The 24,383-nt window shown below is 43.0% G+C and overlaps 1 protein-coding gene across 1 annotated transcript in view; it reads right to left on the reverse strand.

Moving 5' to 3' along the window:
• Positions 1-24,383, reverse strand: part of PSMG1 (proteasome assembly chaperone 1) — a 551,386-nt gene that overhangs the window by 189,921 nt on the left and 337,082 nt on the right. The window contains exon 5 of the mRNA XM_044071460.1: positions 4,153-4,351. Coding sequence (XP_043927395.1) covers positions 4,153-4,351 — 199 coding nt within the window. The remainder of the gene's footprint in view (positions 1-4,152; positions 4,352-24,383) is intronic.

Consider the following 24,383-nt stretch of genomic DNA (forward strand, 5'->3'; position numbering starts at 1 on the left):
CAAAATAGGTCTCCAATCTTTTCCCTTCCTTGGTACCAGGAATAGTCTGGAATAAAAACCTTGACCCTGTTCTTGTGCAGGTACCTCTTGAATAGTTTTCATGTCCATGAGATCTGAAATTTGTTTTTGAGCCTCTGCCCTTTGTGTGGCAGGTTTGGCATGCCTCTCATTTTTGGAAGGGTGTGAAAATGGAATCTGTAGCCTCTGTCTATAATGTCCAAGATCCATTTATCTTTTGTGACAATATGCCAATTTTTCGAAAATAATGCCAGTTTTCCGCCTAAAGGTGCTGCCATTTCAGCCTTGCTTGGCATGCAAAGGGGAAAGTCATTGGTTCTGCTTTCTGAATGGCTGTGAACTATCCTCACCACCTCTTTGTGTAGGTGCTTGCCATTGTCTGCCTCTAAACGATCCTTGAGATTGTCCTCTGCCCCTGTATCTACCTCTTTGGCGTCTGTCCGAGGCTGGAAAGGACCAATTTTTGGAAGGCCAATTTCTACTGAAACGTGGAGGTTGCAACTGTAGGAAATCTTTCACTGTTTGCATTGATTTTGCCTTTTCCTCCATTTTCTTTAATACCTCCTCAGCTTTAACACCGAACAAAACATCTTTTTGTAGAGGGGCATCTAGTAATTTAGCTTTGACATGATCTGGTAAGGTTTGCTCTTTGAGCCAGGCATGTCTACGTATGACTGATCCTGTAACAGCAGCTCTACATGAGGCCTCTAAAGCATCAAAACCACATTGCAAGGTATGTTTACCCACTTGTTCTGCACTATGTATCAAATCCTGCAACTCCTTCAAGTCTGGTTGTTCAGGCTGTGACATTTTGCTTCTCAACTGTGATAACAGAAACTGTTGGTACTTTAACATATGGAAGTGACAGTTTAATGCTCTCATGGTTAAGGTGGCAGAGGTGTATACCGTTTTCCCCCACCTTTCTAAAGCTCTGGAATCTCTCTCTGAAGGTAATGGATTTTTAGCAGTGGAGGCCTTAATTCCCTTGGGACCCTGTGAAATCGTTTCTGGATCAGCCTCATGGCTTTTGTATAGAAACTGGTGTGAGTCAGGAACCCGGTAGTACCTGTCTGGCTTGACTGGAGCTGGAGGTAAAGAATCTGGGTTAAGGCATGCCTCCGAATACACATCATCTAGAATGTCTAAGACAGGAGGTATAGCCAGAGGCCTGTGCTGAGGAAGCAAAAGGAAATCCCTAAGCCTTTTCTTGGAGTCTGAGTACTCTTGGCCTTCCCAGTGGAAGTGTTCCCTCAAGGTATGTAAGGTTTCCCCAAAAGAATAACCCTCAGGGGCACAGAGGGAATGGACTCCTCTGCATCAGAATCTTCGAAAGGGGAGTAAGAATGTTCCTGGTCTTCAGAATGTTCTGAAATAATGGAGGCCTGATCCGAGGAGGGGGATTCTTCCTCCACTCTGGGCCTTTTGTCCGGGGGGGGGTTGGGAAACCCTGATAAGAGTAATCAAATCCCCAGCCATTTTGAGCATCTGCTTTTTAGGCATGGGGCTTTGAGAAGGGCCCTGTGGAGCCTGTCTTTTAGTATGCATTGCTGCTTTAGACTTAGTGAAAGCCTTGATGGAAAAAGAAGAGGAAGGCCTGTAGACACTTTGAGAGGTGGCAGGTCTGTCTAAACTCTGAGTTTCCCCGCCAAGGGTGGCTTCGGTATCTGTAGTCGGGGTATGGGCCAAAGAGCCTGCGACCTCGAGCACAGAAGACACCGCCAATGAAGTGTCATCGGTAGTCAGGGGCTGCGTAGGCGCCTCACTGAGAACCGGACCACCTGTAGTCGGCTTTGGCGTGGTGTCGGTAGAAGTCGCGGACCTCGAAAGTCGGTCCTTATCTTTGCGTTTTTTAGTCAAAACTGGAGTCGGAGTATCCGACGACATAATGTAATTAAATTTTTTGCCAAAATAGTGTTGGGCAAACTCCGCCCGACGCTTAATAGTGCATTTGTTGAATGTAGCACAAAAACAACAGGCCGAGACGTCGTGGCTGGGCCTAAGCAAGGTATGCAGAGGGAATGAAAATCCTTATGTGGTATTTGCTTCCCACATGAAATGCAATTATTAACTTTGTCTGACATCGGTCTGAGGCAAGAAAAGTTTCAACGGGTACTTAGCTTTCAAGAAGACTTCGGTTGAAAAATATTCGTAATCTCAGGAGCTGGCCGACCGGCACTTGCGAACTGCTTCTGCTTCGGGCACCGCGGCAAGAAAGACTGAAGAAAATGGCGGCTGGTTCTTTTATACCCTGTCGCACTGACGTCAGGGAAGAAGCGACGACATCCGACGCCGGACCTAGACTTTGGAATTCGGCCGACCGAGGACCCGCCTGACGGCAGGAAAACCCATCTGTTATGACTGCAGCTGTATGCACGATGAACATCTGTCCATAGTTTTAATTTGGGGTGGGAAAGACATACAGGATATTCTAACAAAATAACCATCAATGTTAACAAGCTACAAATCAAGCATCTCAAAAGATTTTTTTTTTTTTAGCAGTGTAATGGCAATCAAAGCATTTACTTAGAATCTGAACCTTTTTAAAACACAAATACACACAAATTACTAAAAAAAAGTTATGACATAAAACTAAGTTACTTTGTTTAAATTAAGTTTTCCCAATGGAAGAGTTTCATAGCATTCTACCTACACTGCCAGTAACTCAGGTCTAACTAGCACATGCGATGCCCAAGGGTTAACCCTAATGTGACAGAAACAAAAGCTGGACTGTTTTCTTCTTAGTCAAAGTGTGGGGAGATCGAGGCAACTGATGCAACAGCACACCTAGTCTAGACTAAGAAAGTTAACCACAGAGACCAACCCATGTGACTTTTTTATTAAATGCCATTTCATTACATTCCAGCCACCCCCACCCCCCACCCCCAATTGTTCTTAAACTCATCAATTCCATCTGTTACAACAGCCTCTCACAAAATTTCATCAGGGACCAAGAAACAATATGAGGAGACCACCATCCAGGCAGCCATGGAAATTTTTTTCTCTGCCTTTTGCCTGCTACTCCCTGCATACTGCTTCCTCCATTTCAATGACCTGAGCTGAGCATGCGGTCCACTAACAGCACCCCCCCCACACACTGCCCAGGGTTTCTTGCATTTAAAAGAGGACCCTAATTGTCCCCAGGATTCAGAACTACCCAAAGCCACCCCCTCATGTCACATCATTACTGATCTAGAGTTCAAAGCATTTCTACTAGAAGCCATTACCCTATTCCAGTGGCTGGCATGTGCACTTGCATCATTTTAAGTGCCTGCTGCAACTTCCCCTGATGTGTGCACATTCCTGCACACATGCCCCATGAAGTCTGCCAAGAACAACCTGACAGCCTAAAGCACATTCTTCTGGTCCACCACAATACTTATACCGAAAGGTGCCATTAGTGTGGTGGATGAGTAACAACTCTCTCTCTCACTAAAACGAATGAACAAGTGTCACCACTTAGGCCTTGTCCTCCTGCATCCGGACCACTAATCCATCTCAGATCATCTGGGTTGTAGAACAGTCTTCATCTCTCTACAATATGGAGCCAAAAATGCATGTGTAGAATCCCAGGTGAATAATCAACATTCATGCCCACAGCCACTAGAGAATAGTGGGGAAGTAAGTAACAAACCCCCCTCCCTTCAGCACCATTAAAGTTTCAGGCCCTGGATGCTCAGCTCTTACTCATTAAGTAAATTAGTCCTATATCAACGATCACAATACAGTGTGACATATACTTAAAAACATGTGAAATTCTGATTGCAGTGTTAGCTATATTACAATGATACAAAAAGCTTTCCTGACAATCAGATAGAGTAAACTGACAAGACCACCTGCAATGGGAGACACTTTTATACCTAGACTTGCAATACATTAAAAGTAATGCATACAGGATTACAATACCCAAAAAAAGGTATTCTACAGTTACAAGGTCTTACAACGGTTTACAAAATGCAGAATTGCCCACTATGCCACAAGAGTATTAGCATAATCCCTTATTAGCTTTTACTTCCTTAAAAACACTAATGAAGTCTTTTACTAGGTATTTCACCCCCCCCAAAAAAAATTACTAAATAAAAAAGGGTAGAACTCAAAGAATGGAATATTTTAATGTTTATAAAGGCAATATTCTACCTGCAGCAGGAAGACCAGAAGCAACATTAGGCTGTTCTAAGACTGGACAACAAGTTGTCTCTTTGAAGTACTTTGTACGCAAAGCTCTCAGGAAAGGGACAGGAAGCATGTATGTAGAATCTGATGTACGATAGTCAGCCACAGGATATGTTGAAAGGATTGTCACCCTAAGTTCCCTTTTCTGAATTCTGCTAAAAACCTGTAAAAGAAACATTTGTTCAGAAATGTTAGAATCAGAATAGCAAATTGTCAAGTCAAATATACTTTTTTCAAGCCAGAGATGTGCGGTTAGGTAGCACCCACTAGTACTAACTGATGGGGGATTCCCTAAACCTTTCTACTAAGCCTCTCACTTTTTAAAATTAGGTATAGCAACATTGTCTTGTTTGATCTGTTGCAACTTTTACATAACCTGGAAAAGTAATGCAGCATGAGCTATCTGAAATACAAAGAAAATACTACTAGGATACATTTCACTCAGAAAAAAAATTAATCAGGCTAAATAATTTAAAACAGTTCAAAAATAATAGCTGTCAATGAAATTTAGCTACTGAAGTTTGTCTATGTCAAGACAAAGGTTATTGTTAGTTACAAGGAGATGTCAAATAATATAAATGTTCCATAAACTGAACTGAGCTGGCCTCCTGTCTTTGGCATATCAGCTTTAAGGTACGATTTCTGTATCCAAAACATTATACAAGACTAAACATTCCTGCCATTAAAACTCCCAGCCGTCCATGTCAATGATGGGGGATTACTTCAAAGTCCCAAGGTTTGACTTTAAGCATCTGATTCTGTACTTCTGTTTCTCTTCAAGTACTTCTCACCCCTTGTTCAGAACCATTATAACTTAACAAACATTTATAAAACTCGTGCATTTCCAACTCAAGTCCAGTTTCCCATTAAAACATAGAGGGAAAAGTGCAGAAAAGGATATCAGCTGATCAGGATATCAAGAAAATGGACAGAAAAGTAAAGAAATACTCAGGTGGAAAGACATTAAAAAAATGAAAGTTTAATTTATTAATAAGTTGTATTACACGTAGTAAGGGAGGTTTGTGAGTGTGTAGTATAACATAGCATAGTACAGTACAGTACAGAGTTCAGCATACGGAAAGTGGAAGATTTAGTAGTGATTATGTATTATGCTTACATGAAAAGATGGTAGTGGATATAGACAGTATTATACTTCTGTTATATCCTGCAAGTGGTAGAGATGAACTAAGAAGAAGCGGAGTGTCAAAGAAAGATAAGAAATTAAGAGTGGAAAGAAAAAGAAGAGGATTGCCAGGGTAAGGAATAGGTTTTTGGGTTAAATAAGAGCATTAAGTCCGAGCTAGTGAATAGTGAGGGACAAAAGTTGTTAAATTAGTGAGTAAAAGTAGTGTTGTACACGTATATTGGAGATGGGGTAGGGATATTTACATTATTTGCGGGTAGTATAGTAGAATCTACCACACAGCACAGCACAGACCACTGCTACACGAATCCAAGGAGAGCCAGTACGTTGCAGAAACACTTCTTTAATGAAGACTAAGCGCTTTCACCAAACAAACTGTGGCATCATCAGAGTCATACTTTCTAATCAAAAAACACTGGGTTTAAATAACTATTAAATCAAACCAATAATTCAATAATTCAGTAATTCACTAATTAATCACTCAATGAATCAATGAATTTAACCCTTAAACAGACACCACCATACATACACACTACAATGCATAACATATGTCCTTACAAAATAAACTATTCTTAAAAACAGTAATATTTTTCAATATGTATCATAATAATCTATATACAAAAATATATAACAATAGAAATACATTATTATAAAACTGTATACTACAAAATTGTATATGTCTTAACTTCACCATACATACAATATAATGAAAAATAAAATAAAAATAAAAATAAATATTGAATTAAAAAATCCAAATATTTCATATATTAATAAACCATTTCATTGTGCATTTTATATCAAATAAGATTTCTGCCTCAAAATAGGCTTTAATGAAATGCAATCATTTAATCCAGGCTGTTTCATTGCATTAAGCCTGAGCTGCCATTCTACTTCAAGAAGAGCTACTCTGTTCCCAATGCCACCACCTTGGTCAGCAACAACCCGATCAATGATGAAAAACAAAAATCTTTTAAAACTAGGGCATTTAACAGAATGCAGATAAAGGGCATTGTGTGCATCTTTATTCCTCACACTTCTAACATGCTCCAACACCCTATCCCTTAGCCTACGTGTCGTCATTCCAATGTAAAATGCTTCACATGAGGTGCATGAAGCAATGTAAATAATGTTCTTACTATTACAATTACATACCCCCGGACAACTCAGGGTACGCCCAAAATTGGCCACACACACATAAGGCCCTTCCGCTATAAACCTACATGCCCTACAAGCTCCACATTTACCCATCATGGACTTCACAGACTTAGGACTCTTCTCCAGAATACTCTTCAAATTTGGCCCTTTACTAAAAACAATTCTAGGCTCAGATCCAATAACAGACTTTAATTCAATACTTAAACTATTGTCCCATAAACTTTTCATTACAGCACACATTTCAGAAGCTTTCTCACTAAACTGTAAAACAAAAACTGGGTCACGATCGAACATCCCTTTTTCTCTTTCACTGGTACTCGCAACATCACAAAGCTTCACCAAAGTTCCATTACCCCCATACTTCCTCAAAATAGGGGAATAAACTGTTCTTCTCTTTTTGTACACCTCTTTCTTGATCTTTAATAATAAATTCAACGGATACCCACGATCCAACAACATCCCAATTAAGGTGTACATCTATAGTATAGTAGAATCTTATGAGCTGAAAACATTTATGCTAGTTCATTTTACAGGTGTCGGTCAGAAATGACATTTACGTCGAGACAGGTTACCCACAGGTTAAACAAGAAGAAAGCCAATAATCCAATGAGTATTTCTTAGGATCAATTTTATAGTTTAGGAGGTTATTAGCTAACCTCAGTGACAGTGGGATTGAGTTCCATACTTTAGTGATCCAAGTCTGAGTATAGGGCATCTCCTGCTGAGTTACTGGACTTGTGAATGTTAAGAAGTTTGTCTTGTGAATGGAATTGTCTTGATTGTGGATAATGTTGAATGATTCCTGTCAGAGGTGGGCATTTTTATCGATTATAAGGGGTGCTATGTGTGCTACAGCTCCACAATCAATGCTTGTGTTAAAAAGTGACCAGTCAACAAAAACCTATATAGTTCTAAAATGGGCTTTTCCACAGTTACAGTTTTACCTGCATTTTACTTGCAACTGCCATCACCTGTTAGTACTGAAGAACATTTCTGAGAGTCAGCAAATGTGGCCATTAGGAATAGTAGCAGATGATTAACCAGACGTCATGCACTTCACTTCTCAAATATAAGAAATGCTAAAAGTAGCCTTGGCCAGCCTTTCAACAGCAAAACACGTCATTCATCAAAGTTTGTTTTCATCAAGAAAAGTAAAATATAAATGTTAAGTTATGGCTCCAAATTATATTCTGTGCATGCACACTGACTGGTACACCAAGATAAGAACAAGCATTACACATTACATAAATATTATACTAATGTTCTTTGGCCTATTAAGACATTCATCTGATAAGATACTACGACAGTCACTGGTTTCTACATATCTACATAATATAACAGATTAAATATGCTGATTATGTAAATAAAAATGACAGATAAATATGCTGATTATGTAAACACCAATGACAGCTTTTTAACAGTAGTTGGGTCATAATTCTTAACTGTTGATTTGAGCAGTCTTTGACTACATCTCTTTATTAATGTGGAAACATGTTTAAAAGTAAATAAATGAACATAATTGGTCATTTTGTGCAGCTCTCGGTCTCCCTTTATACTTTTGTGGTTAAGACTCCTGTAAACAAACTGCCACATATAAAAATGGACCCATTGGCAGCGAGTCCATCTAGCCCACAAATACACCAACCCCATAACTATTGAGCTTGTGCTTGTACTAAAGCTCTGGACCATATGATGAGAGAAATGGAGTTAGGCCAATAGTTTACAATTATTAAAATAATTAAATTCAATTTTATATTAGCTGAAATTCTGGGAAATGTATCAATGAGAGCTAATGTAGTGTCTGGTCATAGGTTGGCACTAGGCTATCGGCCCTAGGACCTATACAAGCCTAGCCATAACAGTTCCCCAGTTATTTCTACCTAGGACATTTACTTCCCTGGTCCCTTGTCTAGCAGGGCAACTGGCGTGATCCCTGGAGTGAATTTCCTATCTACCATCCAGTCATCAAGGTTCCTTTTGAAGAGGGCCAAAGAGGCACTCTGTTTGACATGTATGGGGAGTCTCTGGGACAGGAACCTATCCCTCCAGCATGTTTTGTTCATTGTGATGACCAGGTTTAGATCCCTGGAGTGTGTGACAATATGCAACGGTCAGCATAAGGCATCTGCTTTAGTCCTGTGATTCTTTTAGTGAGGTATTTCTGTGGCCCTTCCAACTGTTGCAGATGTCTTGTGAGGTACATACCAAATAGGGCATTGTACTCTACAATGGGTCTAATGAGGGATAAGTACAGTGGGACAATGACCTACTTTTTTCTGGATGAAAAGCCCTTAGTGATGAAATATACCATATAGAAGGATTTCATGACTGGTGTGGTGATTTGGTTATTGAAGGTGAGACCACTGTCTACCTGTGTCCCTAAGTCCCTTATCACACTTTTGGTGTTTAGTGTACTGACACTTATGTGGTAATTCATGGGTACATGGTTTTTCCCAAAGGGGATAAAGTACAGTTTTGTACCTACCATAAATGTAGATGTTCGGGTGTTCACCCTGCTGCAGTCATCACACTTGGGTTATCCTGCCGTCAGGCAGTCCCGCAGTCAGCCCAAATTCCAAAGTCTTGGACCGGCGTCGGTTGCTGTCGCTTCCTCCCTGACGTCAGTGCGCCAGGGATATACATCCGACGCCATTTTCTTCAGTTTTTCTTGCCCCAGATGTCAGGTGCCCTCAATAAGTAGGCAAAAAATATAGTGAACACTCGAACATCTACATTTATAGTAGGTACAAAACTGTACTATGTTCATCGTGTTACCCTGCTGCAGTCATCACACTTGGGTTGAATCCCAAAGCTAAGGATGGGAGGTAGAGTCAGACAGGGTTAGAAGAAGGTAGTAAGCCCTGCAAAACTGCAGTGGCAAAACCAGCTCTAGTCTTAGAGTACAGAGGTAAGTGATAGTGTTTGGTGAAGGTGTGCACTGAACTCCAAGTCGCAGCTTCCAGAATATCCTTGGTTGGCACTCCCCTGAGAAAGGCTGCTGATGTAGCTGTAGCCCTGGTGGAGTGGGACCTAATGTTAGCAGGTACTGGTTTCACATGATGCGTGTAACAGAAACGTATGCAATGCCCTATCCATTTTGAAACTGTCTGTTTTGAGATGGCTTTTCCTTGTGATCCTGTAGCAAAGGCTACAAAACGCTGGTCAGCTTTTCTGAAAGCCTTAGTTTTATCCAAGTAGTAACGTAATTGCCTGTGAATGTCCAAAGAGTGCAGGAGTCTTTCTCCTTTGTTCTGGGGATTTGGGAAGAAGGTGGGCAAATGAATGGTTTGGTTTAGGACCACACTAGATACCACCTTTGGCATAAAGGAAGGATTTGTTCATAGAGAGAATCTGTCTTGATGAAAAATGATGAAAGGCTCCACTGCCATTAGTGCCTGTAGCTCTGAGACTCTTCTAGCTGAGGTTATTGCTAGTAGTAGGGCAGTTTTCCATGAAAGAAATTTTAAATCAGCAGAAAAGGCTAGTTCAAAAGGGCGGAAGTGTAAGCTTTTCCAGAGCAAAGTTGAGATCCCAAGTAGGTGTTGGAGCTCTCCTTGGCGGTCTTAAGTTCTTAGCCCCTCCGAGGAACTGTCTCAGGAGCGGATGTGAGAATAAAGGCAGATCCGTGCTGAAATTGCTGAGGCATGGATCTTAACAGATGAAAAGGAAAGTCCTTTGTGTAACATCTCAGTTAAATATTGTAGAATCTGGGGGATGTTTGGATCAAGGGGGTTTAGGCCTTTAGCCTGGGTCCAGGCGCAAAATCTTTTCCATTTGTCTGAATAGGTTTTCCTGGTGCTGGGTCTCCTGGCCTCCAGAATGACATCCATAACAGCTTTGGATAAAAGGTGTTGGCTGGTTGTTTAGGTAATTTGCCATGCAGCTAGGTTTAAAGTCTTGAGCTGGCTGTGTAGAATCTGATGATCTCACTGGGTGAGCAGGTGTGAAATTTGTGGCAAAATCCATGGCGGGCAGTGGGCCATGTTCCTTAAAATTGGGTACCAATGCTGGCATGGCCAGTCTGGTGCAACAAGTATCATTTGTGGTCTCTCTAATCTGACTTTCAGCAGTACACTGTTAATGTTTTCCAACTGAATGAGAGGGTGTCCACTTTCCAAGCTAGTGGATGGAAGGTCCTTGTGCAAAATTTTTGAAGTTGGTGGTTGTGGGGGCTTGCAAACAGATCTATGTCTGGGCATCCCCATTTTTGAGCTATCATTGCAAATACTTGTGGATCTGGTTTCCATTCGTGTGGATCCATGATGTTTCTGCTTAGGTCGTCTGCCAATGTATTTTTCTGCCCTGGCAGGAATTGTGCTTGTAATTGAACCTGGTAAGAAAGTGCAGTGTTCCACAAGGTCATTGCTTGCCTGCATAGAGGGTAGGAATGTGTGCCCCCTTGTTTGTTTATGTACCCCTCATGACTGTGGTATTGTCCGTCTTTATTAGTAGTTGTCCTGGGTGTAGAAGGTCCTTGAAAGCTGTTAGGGCATTCTGTACTGCTAGCATTTCTTTTTGATTGATATGCAGATGCCTCTGATCTGTAGTCCATTTGCCCTGAATGCACTGCCCTGCCATGTGTGCTCCCCAGGCACAGTCCGATGCATCTGTTGTCATAGTTTGCCTGGCTGTGGGTAAGGTGAAAGGCTGACCCTTGTTGAGGTGACATGCCTGTGCCCACCACAGAAACTCCTGTTGAAGGCAGGGAATGAGTGGTATTCATTGTTTCCAAGCTGTGGCTGTGCTGAGTCCATACACTTTTCAGGTACCATTGTAATTTCCTCATATGTAGTTTTGCAAATGGTATTAGTAGTATGCAAGATGCCATGAATCCCAAGGCCTGCAGAATTTTTCTTGCAGGGAGTTGGGTCTTTGTTGCCATTATTTTGAAATATTGAAACAGTTGTCGCTGCTTGTCTGGCGTGAGATAAGCCATCTGGGCCGTTGTATTCAAGCTGGCACCCAGGAATATTATGTTTTGTGAGGGCACTAGTTTTGATTTCTTTTCGTTTACTGTGTACACTAGGTAACTTAGAAGGTGTTTGACAAATGCCAGATGCTTTAAAAGAATGTCTTTGCTTTCTGCTTGAATAAGGCAGTCATCCAGGTATGGGTATATTTGAATTCCTCTTTGTCTGCAGTATGCAATTACTGGTGCCAGGCATTTTGTGAAGACCCTGGGCGCAGTAGATAAGCCAAAGGGCAGTGCAGAGAATTGGTAATGCTTTGAACCTGCAATGAAGCGGAGGTATCTTCTGCAATTTTGTCTGATAGGGACATGCAGGTATGCCTCCTTGAGGTCCAAAGTGACTAGCCAAGCATTCTTGCCCAGCATGGGAAGAAGCTGCTGTAGTGTTAGCATCTTGAATTTTGGTACTTGCAGATAGGTGTTCAGAATTGAAAGATCCAGAATGAGTCTCCATGCTTTGTCCTTTCTTGGGACTAGGAAGAGTCTTGAGTAAAATCCGTGTCCTTGCTCCTGTGTAGGTACCTGTTGAATGGCTCTCATGTTCATGAGAGCTGTAATTTATTTTTGTGCCTCTGCCCATTGACTTGGTGGCAGGTTTGGCATTCCCTTGTTCCTTGGTAAGGTATAAAAGTGGAATCTATATCCTTGAGAGACAATGTTTAGAACCCATCTGTCTTTTGTGATGATGTGCCAGTTGTCTGCAAAAAATGCTAGTTTTCCTCCCAAGGGAGTTTGGATAGAGTCATTGTGATTGTCTTCTGCTAGCCTGGGGCCTGTCTTCTCCTCCTTTCTGGGTAGCAGAACCCCATTGGCAAGGTTTGTAAGGGCCCTGTGACTGACCTCTGCCCCTTGGGCGTCTGTATTTACCCCTCTGTGATCCGTCTGAAGCTGGAAAGGACCAGTTTTTTGTTGGCCAATTTCTGCTAAATCGAGGGGGTTGTACCTGCAAAAAATCCTTGATCGTTTGCATAGACTTTGCCTTATCCCCCATTTTCTTTAAAACCTCTTCTGCTTTGACACCAAATAATACATCCTGTTGTAAAGGTGCATCCAATAATTTTGCTTTAACATGGTCAGGGAGGGTTTGTTCTTTTAACCAAGCATGCCTACGTAAGACAGAGCCAGTAACAGCTGCTCTACAAGAAGCTTCCAATGAGTCAAATCCGCATTGTAAAGTATGTTTGCCCAACTGTTCAGCTGCATGCAACAGATCCTGCATTTCTTTGAAATCAGGCAGTTCTGAATGTGTGCTCATTTTTTTGTTTTAACTGAGACATTAGAAATCGTTGATATTTCAACATGTGAAACTGGCAATTTAATGCTCTCATAGCCAGAGTAGCTGAGGTGTATATTTTCTTGCCCCATCTATCTAGGGCTCTGGAATCCCTTTCAGAGGGCACAGGATTGTTAGCCATTTGAAGCTTTTGCTCCCTTAGGACCCTGGGAAATAGTTTCTGGGTCAGCTACAGGGCTTTTATAAAGGAATTTATGTGAGTCAGGTACTCTGTAGTATTTGCCTGGTTTGGATGGAGCAGGAGAAAGAGAGTATGGATTTAAACTAGACTCCAAGTAAATATCATCCACAATATCCAGAACAGGAGGCATAGCAAGAGGTCTGTGCTGGGGTAGTAAAAGGAACTCTCTGAGCCTTTTCTCAGAATTTGAGTAATCCTGGCCTTCCCAGTGGAAATGTTCCCTCTTGGTATGTAAAGTTTCCCCAAAGGAGTAGTCTTCAGGAGGAGATGCTGAGGGAATAGAGTCTTCAGCATCAGAATCTTCATAAGGTGGAAAAGTGTAATCCTGTTCCTCAGAAGAATCTGAGGAGAGAGAATCCTGGTCAGAGGATGCATAATCCTCCTCTTGTCTTGGTCTTTTATCAGGAGGAGGAAGGGAACCCCTGATAAGGGTAATCAAATCTTCAGCCATCTTAAGCATCTGTGTCTTAGGCGTGGGGTTTTGAACTGTAGACTGATGTACAGTTTTCTTAGGTTTTAAAGGAGTTTTAAGTTTAGCATAAGATTTAATGGTGAGTGTAGTCGGTCTAAAGACACCTTCAGAAACCGAAGGTGTTTCCGTTGCACAGGTGTCTAGTTCTGCTCCGGTGTCGGTAGAAGGCTGCGTCAGCCTAGTAGACTCCGCATGGGAATCCGCAGCTGTCTGGGGTTCCAGCTCTGCGGTTGTCAGGGGCTGCATAGGCACCTCACTGAAAACCGGAGAACCGGCGACAGGCCCAGCTGAGGCCTCGGTGTCTGGCTTATTCCTAGGCTGCCTGCCCTTATCCTTGCATTTTTTATGAGTAGCGGTCGTCGGCTGCTCCGACAGCATGATGTAATTAAATTTCCTACCAAAGTAATGTCATGCGAAGTCAAAACGGCATTTGATAGTTTGTTTATTAAACCTAGTGCAAAACCGACAACCTGTGACGCTGTGGTCTGGGCCTAGGCAAGGAATACAATAGGAATGGAAGTCCTTATGAGGTATTTGCTTCTCACAAGAAATGCAATTGTTAACTTTTTCTGACATCGGACTGAGGCAAGAAAATGTTCCCCAAAGGGGTACTTAGCTTTATTGAAGACTTCGGACTGAAATTCAAATCGAAAATCTCAGGTGTCGGCCGACCGGCACTTGCGAACCGCTTCTGCTTCGGGCACAGCACGGCAAGAAAGACTGAAGAAAATGGCGTTGGATGCCTCTTATATACCCCTGGCGCACTGACGTCAGGGAGGAAGCGACAGCAACCGACGCCGGACCAAGACTTTGGAATTCGGTCCGACTGCAGGACCGCCTGATGGCAGGATAACCCAAGTGTGATGACTGCAGCAGGGTAACACGATGAACATCTATACATTTCTTGGCATTGAGCTTGAACCCATGGCTCTGGCACCAAGCATCTGTCTTTCTAAGGTCGTTTTGTAGAATATCCACATCACTTGGGGATTCGATAACGGCTCCCAGTTTGCAGTCATCTGCGAGCTTTGTTAGCCAGAGTCCCTTGGCATTGGCCTGTACTTTAGAGAAGTAGATGCCACACAAGAGTGGTCCCAGGACTGAACCTTGTGGTACTCCACTTGTCTGGAGCTGGATTTGGAGTCGGCTACTTTTACAGTGTGGGTTCTGTCAGTAAGCCAGTTTGCAACCCGAGTGACATAAGGATTAATGCCCAGCTTAGTAAGTTTATCTATGACTCCAGAGTGGGGGATGGTGTCGAAGGCCTTGACAAGGTCCAGGTAGGCTGTGTGGACCATCTTACCCTCGTCCACGCCTCTGGAGACTGATTCAAAGAAGTCAATCAGGTTGAGGAAACAAGATTGGCCCTTCACGAAACCAAACTGGGTGGGGGGGGGGGTCCAGAGTTTGAAAGTTGCCAATGTCTTTGTTTACAAGTTCCATGACAATGCGTTCCATGGTGGATCTCCCTTGTGGAATGGGATAACTGTAGCTCTGCGCCACTCATTGGGCACGAAGCCTGAGGTGAAGCTATAATTAAACATGACACTTAGATGAGGTGCCAGTTCATTTTGTAGTTCATGTAGTACAATGCCTGGGATGTCGTCTGGTCCCATGGATGCTTTATTCTTAGCTTTGGATAGTGCATTTTTTGCCTGGGTGGTCATGACTGCCGGTATTTGGCAATCTTTTGGGATTGAGATGAGTCCTTTACGGGGTGAGGGGGGGGGTGAAGCTGGCACTGAATCGATCTGCCAGGATATTGGCAATATCCTTGGGAATCAGTATATTTAGTGCCATTCTGCTGTAGCTCAGAGCAGATCTGAGCATTACCATTTAGATTCCTGACATAACTACAGAATGCCTTGTGGTTATCCTTAGAATCTGTGGCAATTTTATTTTCATAACTAGCTTTGGAGGATTTTATGAGGGAATCTCAGCTTCTTACTGAGGCTGGTAAGGGAGTTTTTTGTATCCTGGGATTTTCCTCTTTTCTGCAACAGTTTCTTCCTTCTGTTGTATAACTTGTTTATGGCAGGGAAGCACCAGATTGGCTTCCTTTTTTTGAGAGAAGAGCATCTTGGTTCTATTTGGAATTGCACGATTTATGCACATGTGGATATGCTCGTACAGTGCCTTAGTGCAGGATTCGGCAGTCGAACTTTCAGTTCCCGTCTGCACGGGTGTTGTGAAGCTTGTCACTTCTGACTTGAGTAGCATGAAGTTGGCTTTGGAGAAGTTTTTTTATGAATGTTTCACTACTGGGGGGGGGGTGTGGACGTCAAGGGTGATTAGCTTATGGTCAGACCTGACCAATGAGGGGTGACCACTGGTGTGGAGCATCGATCTCCCATGTAATGACCAGGTCAAGGATATTTGAGCCCCTGGTGGGACTATGGATTAGTTGATCCAGGGCGTTGGAATTTATGAATTCCAAGAACCGTTGGGCAAAGGTGTTGATACCAGAGTAGTTTTCCCAATTAATGGCAGAGTAGTTGAAATCACCCGGTATTAGGGTGTTAGGTTGTATCTTAATATTTTCCAGTATGTTTAGAAAGGTGTAGTGAGAATCGTGGGGCATGGTGGGGGATCTGTAGCAAGCTACAATTTAGATTGCAGTCTTAGCTAGTGTTAGTTACACCTGTAGTATTTCAGATGCATTGTGTTGAGCAACTAGCCTGGAGGTGTGAATATGGACACTCCACCACCTTTAGTGTTTCGGTCCTAGTTTGGTGGCCAAAAAGTGTGGTAAGAGTTGTAGCCTGGTACTGCGGGGATGCTCTCTGGAGCCTTGAACCAGGTCTCAGTTACTGCACAGATATCTATGTTCTCTGTTTTTAGGAGTGCCTCAAGAGCCTGCACTTTGAGGTTTAGACTTCTAGCACTGAGTTATTACAGGAACACCATGACAACTGTTGTGCATCTTTGTACAAGAAAAATAAAATCATGTTTTACATATAGCACTTATCAGCTTGCTGCACTTTAAAAGCAGAAGTCTTTTTTTTTCTCTTTAACTGATCTGAGGAGGCAGGGGTTAAGAATGAATGGATCAAGTGTGGGGGTGGGACACAAAATCAAGGACCAGCAGTGGGCACTGGAAGAGCCAACAAAGGCTCTAAGATGTCCTTTAGGGTAATCTTCTATTAAAACCATTTAATCACTGCAATAAATGTACAGTACAAGAAAAGTGATGCATTAAAATCCCCAGAAAACCATCAGCCCAGTAAGGAGATCCACCCTGAAGAGGCAGCAGAAAGCAAATTACATCTGAACCTGTTGTGCTACACAACAAAGAAAAATAATGTATTAAAATCACTAAAGTACCATGGAATTATTACTGTGCACAATAACAGCCATCAGTTTGGAGTCTGTGCCAGTAAATGAGAATATTGTTTCAGTGCAACAGTAGGTTTTTAAAATTGTATTGGTTGTTTGTGATATGTACAGAAAAAGAAGTTATGTTCTTACCATAACAAGATCCATCTGTCTGGTGGATCTTCATTCATTCTTGACTGATGGTTTCAGTTCCGATCCCTCTGAACTGACTCAGCCATTATACAAAGCTCGCGCAAGCCAAAAACTCTCGAGCCAAGGCTCTACCCATACTGCCTCTCTTCCCATTATCTCAGATAGAGTTTGCCTATCATAGGTTCATAGGTAGGTACTAGCCATTTGGCCCTAGGGCCTATATAAGCCTAGCCAAATGGTACCCAGGGCTTTCGCCACCCAAGAAAATTATTTTTCTGTGCCCCTGTCGAGCAGAGCCGCAGAAGTGATCCTTGGGGTGAATTTCCTATCTCCCATCCAATCATCAAGATTTTTCTTGAAGAGTGCTAATGAGGAGCTTTGTTTGATGTAGATAGATAGTTTGTTCCTTAAGAAAATATGGAAACCCTGTCTGAGGAATATCCCTATGAAATCCCAGGACTAGTTCCGAACCTCCAGGAGGGGGCAGGAGGGTGGGATGTCAAGAATGAATGAAGATCAACAACACAGATGGAACATTATGGGAAGAACATAACTTCTTTATCTGATGTTGTCAACCTTCATTCACATTTGACTGTTGGGACAGAGTCCCCAACTACTTTAGATCCTGGGTGGCCTTAAGGTAGGATATCCCTGAGCACCACAGTGCCAAAGGATGCTCTTCCCCTGGAGACCATGTCTAATTTGTAATGAGTGATAGAGGTATGAGGGGTAGCCCAAGTTGCAGCTGCACATATGCTTTCCATAGAAGCTCTGGAATGGAAGACCGCTGAAGTGGAAACAGATCTCGTAGAATGAGCTCTAACTTTTGTTGGTAGTTTGAGTTTATTGTGGTTGTATATAAAGGTAATGTTGTCTCAACCATTTTGACAAGGTGAACTTTGATACTGGTTTGGCCAATCTGGTACCTGAAAAGGATAGAAACAGTCGGTATAACATTCTAGAGGATTTTGTTCTGTCCAAGTAAAAACGTAATTGTCTCAAACATCCAACATATGCAAGCAGTACTCTCCTCTGTTTGAAACATTTGGAAACAAGACTGGTAAGTCTATGGTCTGGTTGACATTAGGCTCTGATACAACATTTGGAAGGAAGGAGGGATTGGTTCTTTCTTTGTGGAAGATGATATATGGGTGATTCACACACAAAGCTTGTAACTCTGAAATTCTCCTAGCAGAAGTGATAGCTACTAGGAAGAGGGTCTTCCAAGATGAAAACGAAGTCACAAGTGACTGCTGGCTCGAAGGGCTGACAAACTAGGCATTGTAAGATTAAGGTCAAGTCCCACAGTGCTTCCAGATCTTTGAAAGGGGGGGTTTAAATGCTGAGCAGCTTTAAGAAAAAATTTGCGTAGACAATGAGACATTAATGAATGATCATCAAAACCGTTATGAAAATTCAAAATGGCAGTTAGATGAACCTTAATTGCAGAGGCTCCCAATTGAAATAAGGTGGCCAGGTATTCCAGGACCTTATCAACTGGTGCCGAGAATATATCAATACAGTTTTCATATGTCCAAATTGAGAACCTTTTCCATTTGTTTAGGTAAATTTTCCTGGTGAAAGGTTTATGGGAAGCCAGAAGTATCTTCTGCACTAGGGAAAACAAGTTGTTCTGCCTGGCAATTACCGGAATTGGAAAACCAAGCCATCAGCTTGAGATGTTGAAGGCTGGGATGCACCAAGCCCTGATGGTGAGACATCTGGTCTGGAGTTGGAAACAGAGTTCATGAGCGGTGAACCAGGAGAGGCGGCGAGGCCAAAGAAAGGGAAACCAGACTTGACAGGGCCAATAAGGTGCAATGAGAATCACTTTGCTTCTCAACCATTGGGCTTTCCTCAGAAACTGGAGAATTAGTGGAACTGGGGGAAAGGCATAAAGAAGTCCCAGGGGCCAATCATAAAGTGCATCTCTTGGGGACTCCCGGCAAGGGAGAATTAGGGCAAAGCAGCTGCTGCATTTGTGGTTTATGGGGGAGGTGAACAGATCGCAGCAGGTTGATCCCATCAACGAAAGACCTTTTTCACTACATTGGGACTGAGACACTACTACTGAGGCAGAAGGATACACCTGCTCAGTTTGTCCGCAGTCAAGTTGGAGTTCCCCAGAATATGCATTGCTGCTAGAAAGCTGTTGGAGGTGATTGCCCATTGCCAAACTCGTAGGGCTTCCAGACATGGAATATAGGATCTGGTTCCCCCCTTTGCTGATATACCAGACAACGGACATGTTGTCTGATTGGATAGCAATTGTCCTTGAAGGAAGGAGAGAGGGAAATGCTTACAACGCTAAAAGCACTGCGCTCAGTTCTAGGACACTGATGTGCAAATTGGTCTCTTGTGGGGACCAAGTGCCTTGGACAGTCTTCCCCAAAAAATGCCCCCCCCCCTCCACTATCTGGGAAGCATCCGTGGTCACTACAGCCTTGGGCTGAGAGGTTGAGAAGGGACAGCTCCACAAATTTTCTACTGGCTTCATCCACTAAGATAAATCCTTCTTGCAGAGATTTGTTATTAAGATTGGATGAGACGTGGGGACTGTTAAAACTGACCTCATGGGATACCTCACTAGAGGAACTAAAGTTATTGTTGCTGCCATGGAGCCGAGAAGTTGTAGTACCAGACGAGCAGGAACCTTGTCTTGGGAGAGTATCATTTGAAGTTGCAATCTTAGCTTTAATAACCTGTGATGAAGAAGGGAGGCCACACAGGATATTGCATTTAGCCTTGCTCAATGAATTCCAGGTCCTGCATGGGGGATACTTGTGATTTTTCATTGTTGGTTTAAATGCCTAAGGTTTTTGGCAAGATGCAGAATAGAGTCTATGGCACAAAGCAGCAGATGCCTGGTGGGGGCGGTGAGGAGCCAGTCTAGGTATGGAAACACACACAATCCCTGTTGTGTCAAATGAGCTGCCACAACTGCCATGCATTTGGTGAGCACCCTGGGGGCTGTGGTGAGACCAAAGGGCAGTGCTTGAAACTGGTAATGACTGGTTCCTAGCTGGAAGCAGAGATATCTTCTGGAGTGCTTCTCCAGTTTTATGAGGTAATATGCATCCTGAAGATCTATAGAGCACATACAAATTGTCCTTCTCTAGAAAGGAAAGGATAGATTGAACTGTGACCATTCGGAATTTTGTCTGTTGTACAAATGTGTTCAATAGGCTGAGATCCAAGCTTGGCCTCCAGTCCCGTTTTTTTTTCTGGCACTAAAAAGAATCTGGAGTAGAATCTGGATCCTATCTAGTCTGGTGGGACTGCTTGGATGACTCTTTTTTGAAGCAGCTTTTGAACTTCTAGTGCCACTATATCCCTCTGTCTGGCCGGAACATCAGGCAATCACACTTGGGGTTTGGGCAAAAGATTGAAGGGGAATGCGGTAACCTCTGGTGATTACTGTCTGCACCCAGGAATCCCATGTTATTGTCAGCCAGGCTGAATGATGCAGAGAAAATCTTCCCCCGACTGCTTCCAGAGGTAAGCAAATCGGGCCTCTGCTCAGAAGTGCTGGTTGGGTTGTCCAGAAAAGGAATCTCTGGAAACCTGGTTACATGGACCTCCTCTGCCATGGAAAGAATGTCTTTCAGAAGAGTTCCCCCCTCTGCCCCTGGGGGAGTACTCACCCCTTGTGTCGCGAAAAGGCCCTTGGGTCTTCTTGAACCACATTTTTCCACTCCTCTGATTCCTGCCCACAGCAGAAAGGGTCTTCTCATCCTTTTCACACCTGGCTTATGTGTCTCTAACTTTTAGGGCAAACAATGAAATAGCATAAACAGGAGCATTGACAAAGGAAGACTTGAAGAGGTTTGTAAAATCACACAATTGCATCTAGGTGTGGCATCCAACAGCAAAACCTGTACCCACTGCTCTACACATCCCTTCTGCTGTATGAGCAATAAGCCGCATGGACGAATTCGAGATCAACTCCAGGGTGGCAAGATGAGAAGTAAACTTATCTCGAACTTCGTCAGACACTGCTCCTGCTAGGGTGTTTGAAAGCTCAGTTATCAGATCCCTTGGGTGTTTGAAAGCTCAGTTATCAGATCCCTTGGGAGTCTAGAGAAGTGTGCCAAAAATTTCAGGGACTGAATAATGAGGGTCGATGAAGCAAAGACCCACTTCCCAAATCTGTCCATCGTCTGGGACTCTAGGTTAGTAGGATGGACAGTTGAACGCAATTCGAGTTTCTTTTTAGTGGCTGCCATCATCACCATGGCATCTATTGCTAGACCCTTAGACCAATGGGCTAATCCTCAGGGGCTGAAAGAATCCTGTCCAGTGTCCAGGGAATAGGCTCTATGGTGTCAGGAGTCTTCCACACACACTGCACTAGCAATCTGGTTAGTTCATCAGTGGAAGGGTCACCCAAGAAGTAGATGGATGGGCATAAAAAGCTTGTAAGAAAACACATTCCTCAGAGGATGGGTTTGAGGGCTTCCAATCACCCTTCTGCTTTAATATTTCCAGGATGTCGCCAAAGGAGACATCTTCGGGAGGTGATCTTGGGAACCCTTCCCCTTCATCATAATCTGTATCCTCAGTGACTGATTCTTCTGGAGAATCCTCTTGAACTATCTCTTACGAGGTGGCTCCTCAGGGGGGAGTTCTGAGGAGGACTCCAAAGAGGGGGGAACCCTAAGCTAGGGTATCTTGCAGCTCTTATGCCCGCTGTCCAGATGTAGTTGACTGTGTCAGCTGCGAACCAGAGGGAACAAAAATATGGCACTCCTACGGGGATGGAACCAACTGGGAGCCTGCTGGAGCTAAAGCTCTCTCAGTAATCTGGAAGGCAGGCCCGCCCGATGAGGGATGGGAGCCCAGAACCGAGAAAGACAACCTCAGAACTGGGGTCACACCCCGCTCCAACAAGCCACCTCCCAGAGTACGAGCCGAGAGACTTAAAACTACCATGGTCCCGGTAGTCACCAACAGCGCTGTAGAAACAGTCAGAGCCAGTCCAAGGATCCCAGAACTGGCAGACAAATCTCAGTCCCAAAGGTGCGGCAGTTTCAAAGGAGCTGAAGACCACAGAGTAGATTCCAATGCTGATGTAAGATCCACGGTTGGCACCAAGGCAGTTGGCACCGAGAGTGTCAAAGCAATGGGCTCCAAGACCAGGGAGGAGACTGAAGGAGGAATATATGCAGGAGTCCTGGGAAAGTATGCCTCTGCTCTGGGAGGGAGGGAGGTCCGTGAGGGTGCAGGAAGGCCTCTGGCTGCCAAGAGTTGGTCCACTAATCTGACTACATCCAATTCTGATACAATCCTGGAGGAATGGCTTTACACTCCTGAAAGAGACTGTGGCCTGTCCACAAAGGGACTCAGCTGCTGACCCATACAGGGGTCTACTGAAGGGGAATATCTAGTCTGGGAAATACATAGAATATGGGTCTTCTGCACCATGGTCTGTTCTACAGTGGGAGGAGACATAACTGAATGGATACATGCAACTACTGTCGGTGCCAGAGAGGTTGTCGGCACCAAAGTTGTGGATGGTGCCGATGTGGTTTGAGTACGGTCAATAGTTGATGGCACAGATGCCGATTTACTTGTCTTTGGTGCCGGAGCAGTAGTTATTGACATTTTTGGTATTTTTGACTATGGTTCCAAAGAAACTGTCAGAACCTGAGATTTTTGAGATTTGGAGTCATGTACCTTAGGGGAAGATGGTACTGAATGGCAAGTTTCTCTGACTCAGACTTCGAAGATTTTGAATTCTCTGCCTCAGACAGAGCTTCATCAAAGGGACACTTTAACAATCTTTTAAGAATTAACTTGTTGCGTCTCTCTGCAAGGGTTCGTGTGCTAAAGCCCTTACAGATATCACAAGGGATTTCCAGATGGGGGACACCCAGACGACAGATGCAAGAAAGATACAAGCAGTACTAGGCATCTTTCGGCCACAGTCCTTACAATGTTTAAACCTAGAGGTCCCTTTCTCTTTCTCTGCCATGTCATCTAGTTAGTGTGCAAGACACACACACACACGCTTGCAGAAGAAAAAGGGGAAAGAAAGGTTAATGAAGTATATATGCATACAAATATATATATATATATATATATATATATATATATATATACACACACACACACACACACACACACACATATATATATATATATATATATATATATATATATATATATATATATATATATATATATATAATTTTTTAAAATATACCAGCTATGATATATGACAGACACCCAAATGGGTAAAAGTAGAGAAGGAAAACACAAGAGAAAAATACCAAACATGGTACCAAAGGGTTACCAACGGTAAGAGGGAAGAAGTCGTCTATTACCAACAATGGTAAACAAGAAATACCGTGAGGTAAGAAATGGGAATACAAAGCTTGGAAAGGGTCATTCACACAACAATAGTCTCAAACACCACCAAGTATTAAGGAATTAGAAAGTAAACAGTAAAATAATCAGAAAAATAAGAAATTGTTAAGCAATTAGCTGAGAGCATCATTTGACCCGTCCAATTTTCTACACGGTAGACAAAATCTGGGGCAATGGTAAGACAGCCAGTATGGGTACACCCATAGTTCGAGAGTTTTGGGCTGGCGCAAGCTTTGTACAACAGCTGAGTCTGTTCCGAGGGATTGGAACCGAACCCATTAGTCAAGAATGAATGAAAACTCACAACATCAGATAAGCTATTAGGAACATCTGGACTTTTGGAGACCATAGGCTCTGTGCTCAATAAAATACCACTTGCAGACTCTACAGTCTACTTAAACACTTCAATACTTTATATGTGAAATGATGGAGATACCCAACAAGGATATTGAATATCCAGCTAGTATACTAAAGCTTTTGAGGGCTTTCCTTGCGCACCATACATCCACTAAAGCACAAGAACATGCTGGCATGTATAAAGAGGACATACAGGCAACAAAACTTCAGAACTTTCTTGCCTCAAAAAATTGAGGCTGCAGTCAAAGATATGTCATGTCCAGGAATACCAAATGATGTCAGCTTATGTTATGTCAAAAACAAAGGCATCTCTACCTAGTCATGGGCAAACAACAAGTAAAATAAGGGGGGATACAGGAAAGGTGTTAGCAATGCGACAGTGATGTACTCAAACATCTAATGTTTTGGTAGGTTTATTTACAGAACTCTGCTACATTTATCAATAGATCATTGTTGCAGCAGCATAAAGCCAAATGGAACATTTGCCAAAGCTTAGAGAAAAAGGGCAGAGGAAGAAGGCCCAGAGTACAAAAGACCCTAGAGAATGGATCAAGGAAATCCTGTTCTGGCTGTGGAAACGATGTAAATTTTGTACTGTTTAAGTAATGTGTGTGCAGAAGACCAAGTTGCTGCCTCTAGAATAGCACTAGAAGCCAACCTTTCCAAAAGGTCCCAGAAGTAACCACAGCTCTAGCAAGTGTGCCTTGACATTCTGTGAGGGGCTTTTTCCATGGTGAAAATAGCAGAACTGAATAGTCTGAGATAACCTATGATGATAACCAATGA

The sequence above is a fragment of the Protopterus annectens genome, chromosome 5.part0, assembly GCF_019279795.1.
Source record: "Protopterus annectens isolate FY-2018-M chromosome 5.part0, PAN1.0, whole genome shotgun sequence".
In the NCBI taxonomy this organism is placed as follows: domain Eukaryota; kingdom Metazoa; phylum Chordata; order Ceratodontiformes; family Protopteridae; genus Protopterus; species Protopterus annectens.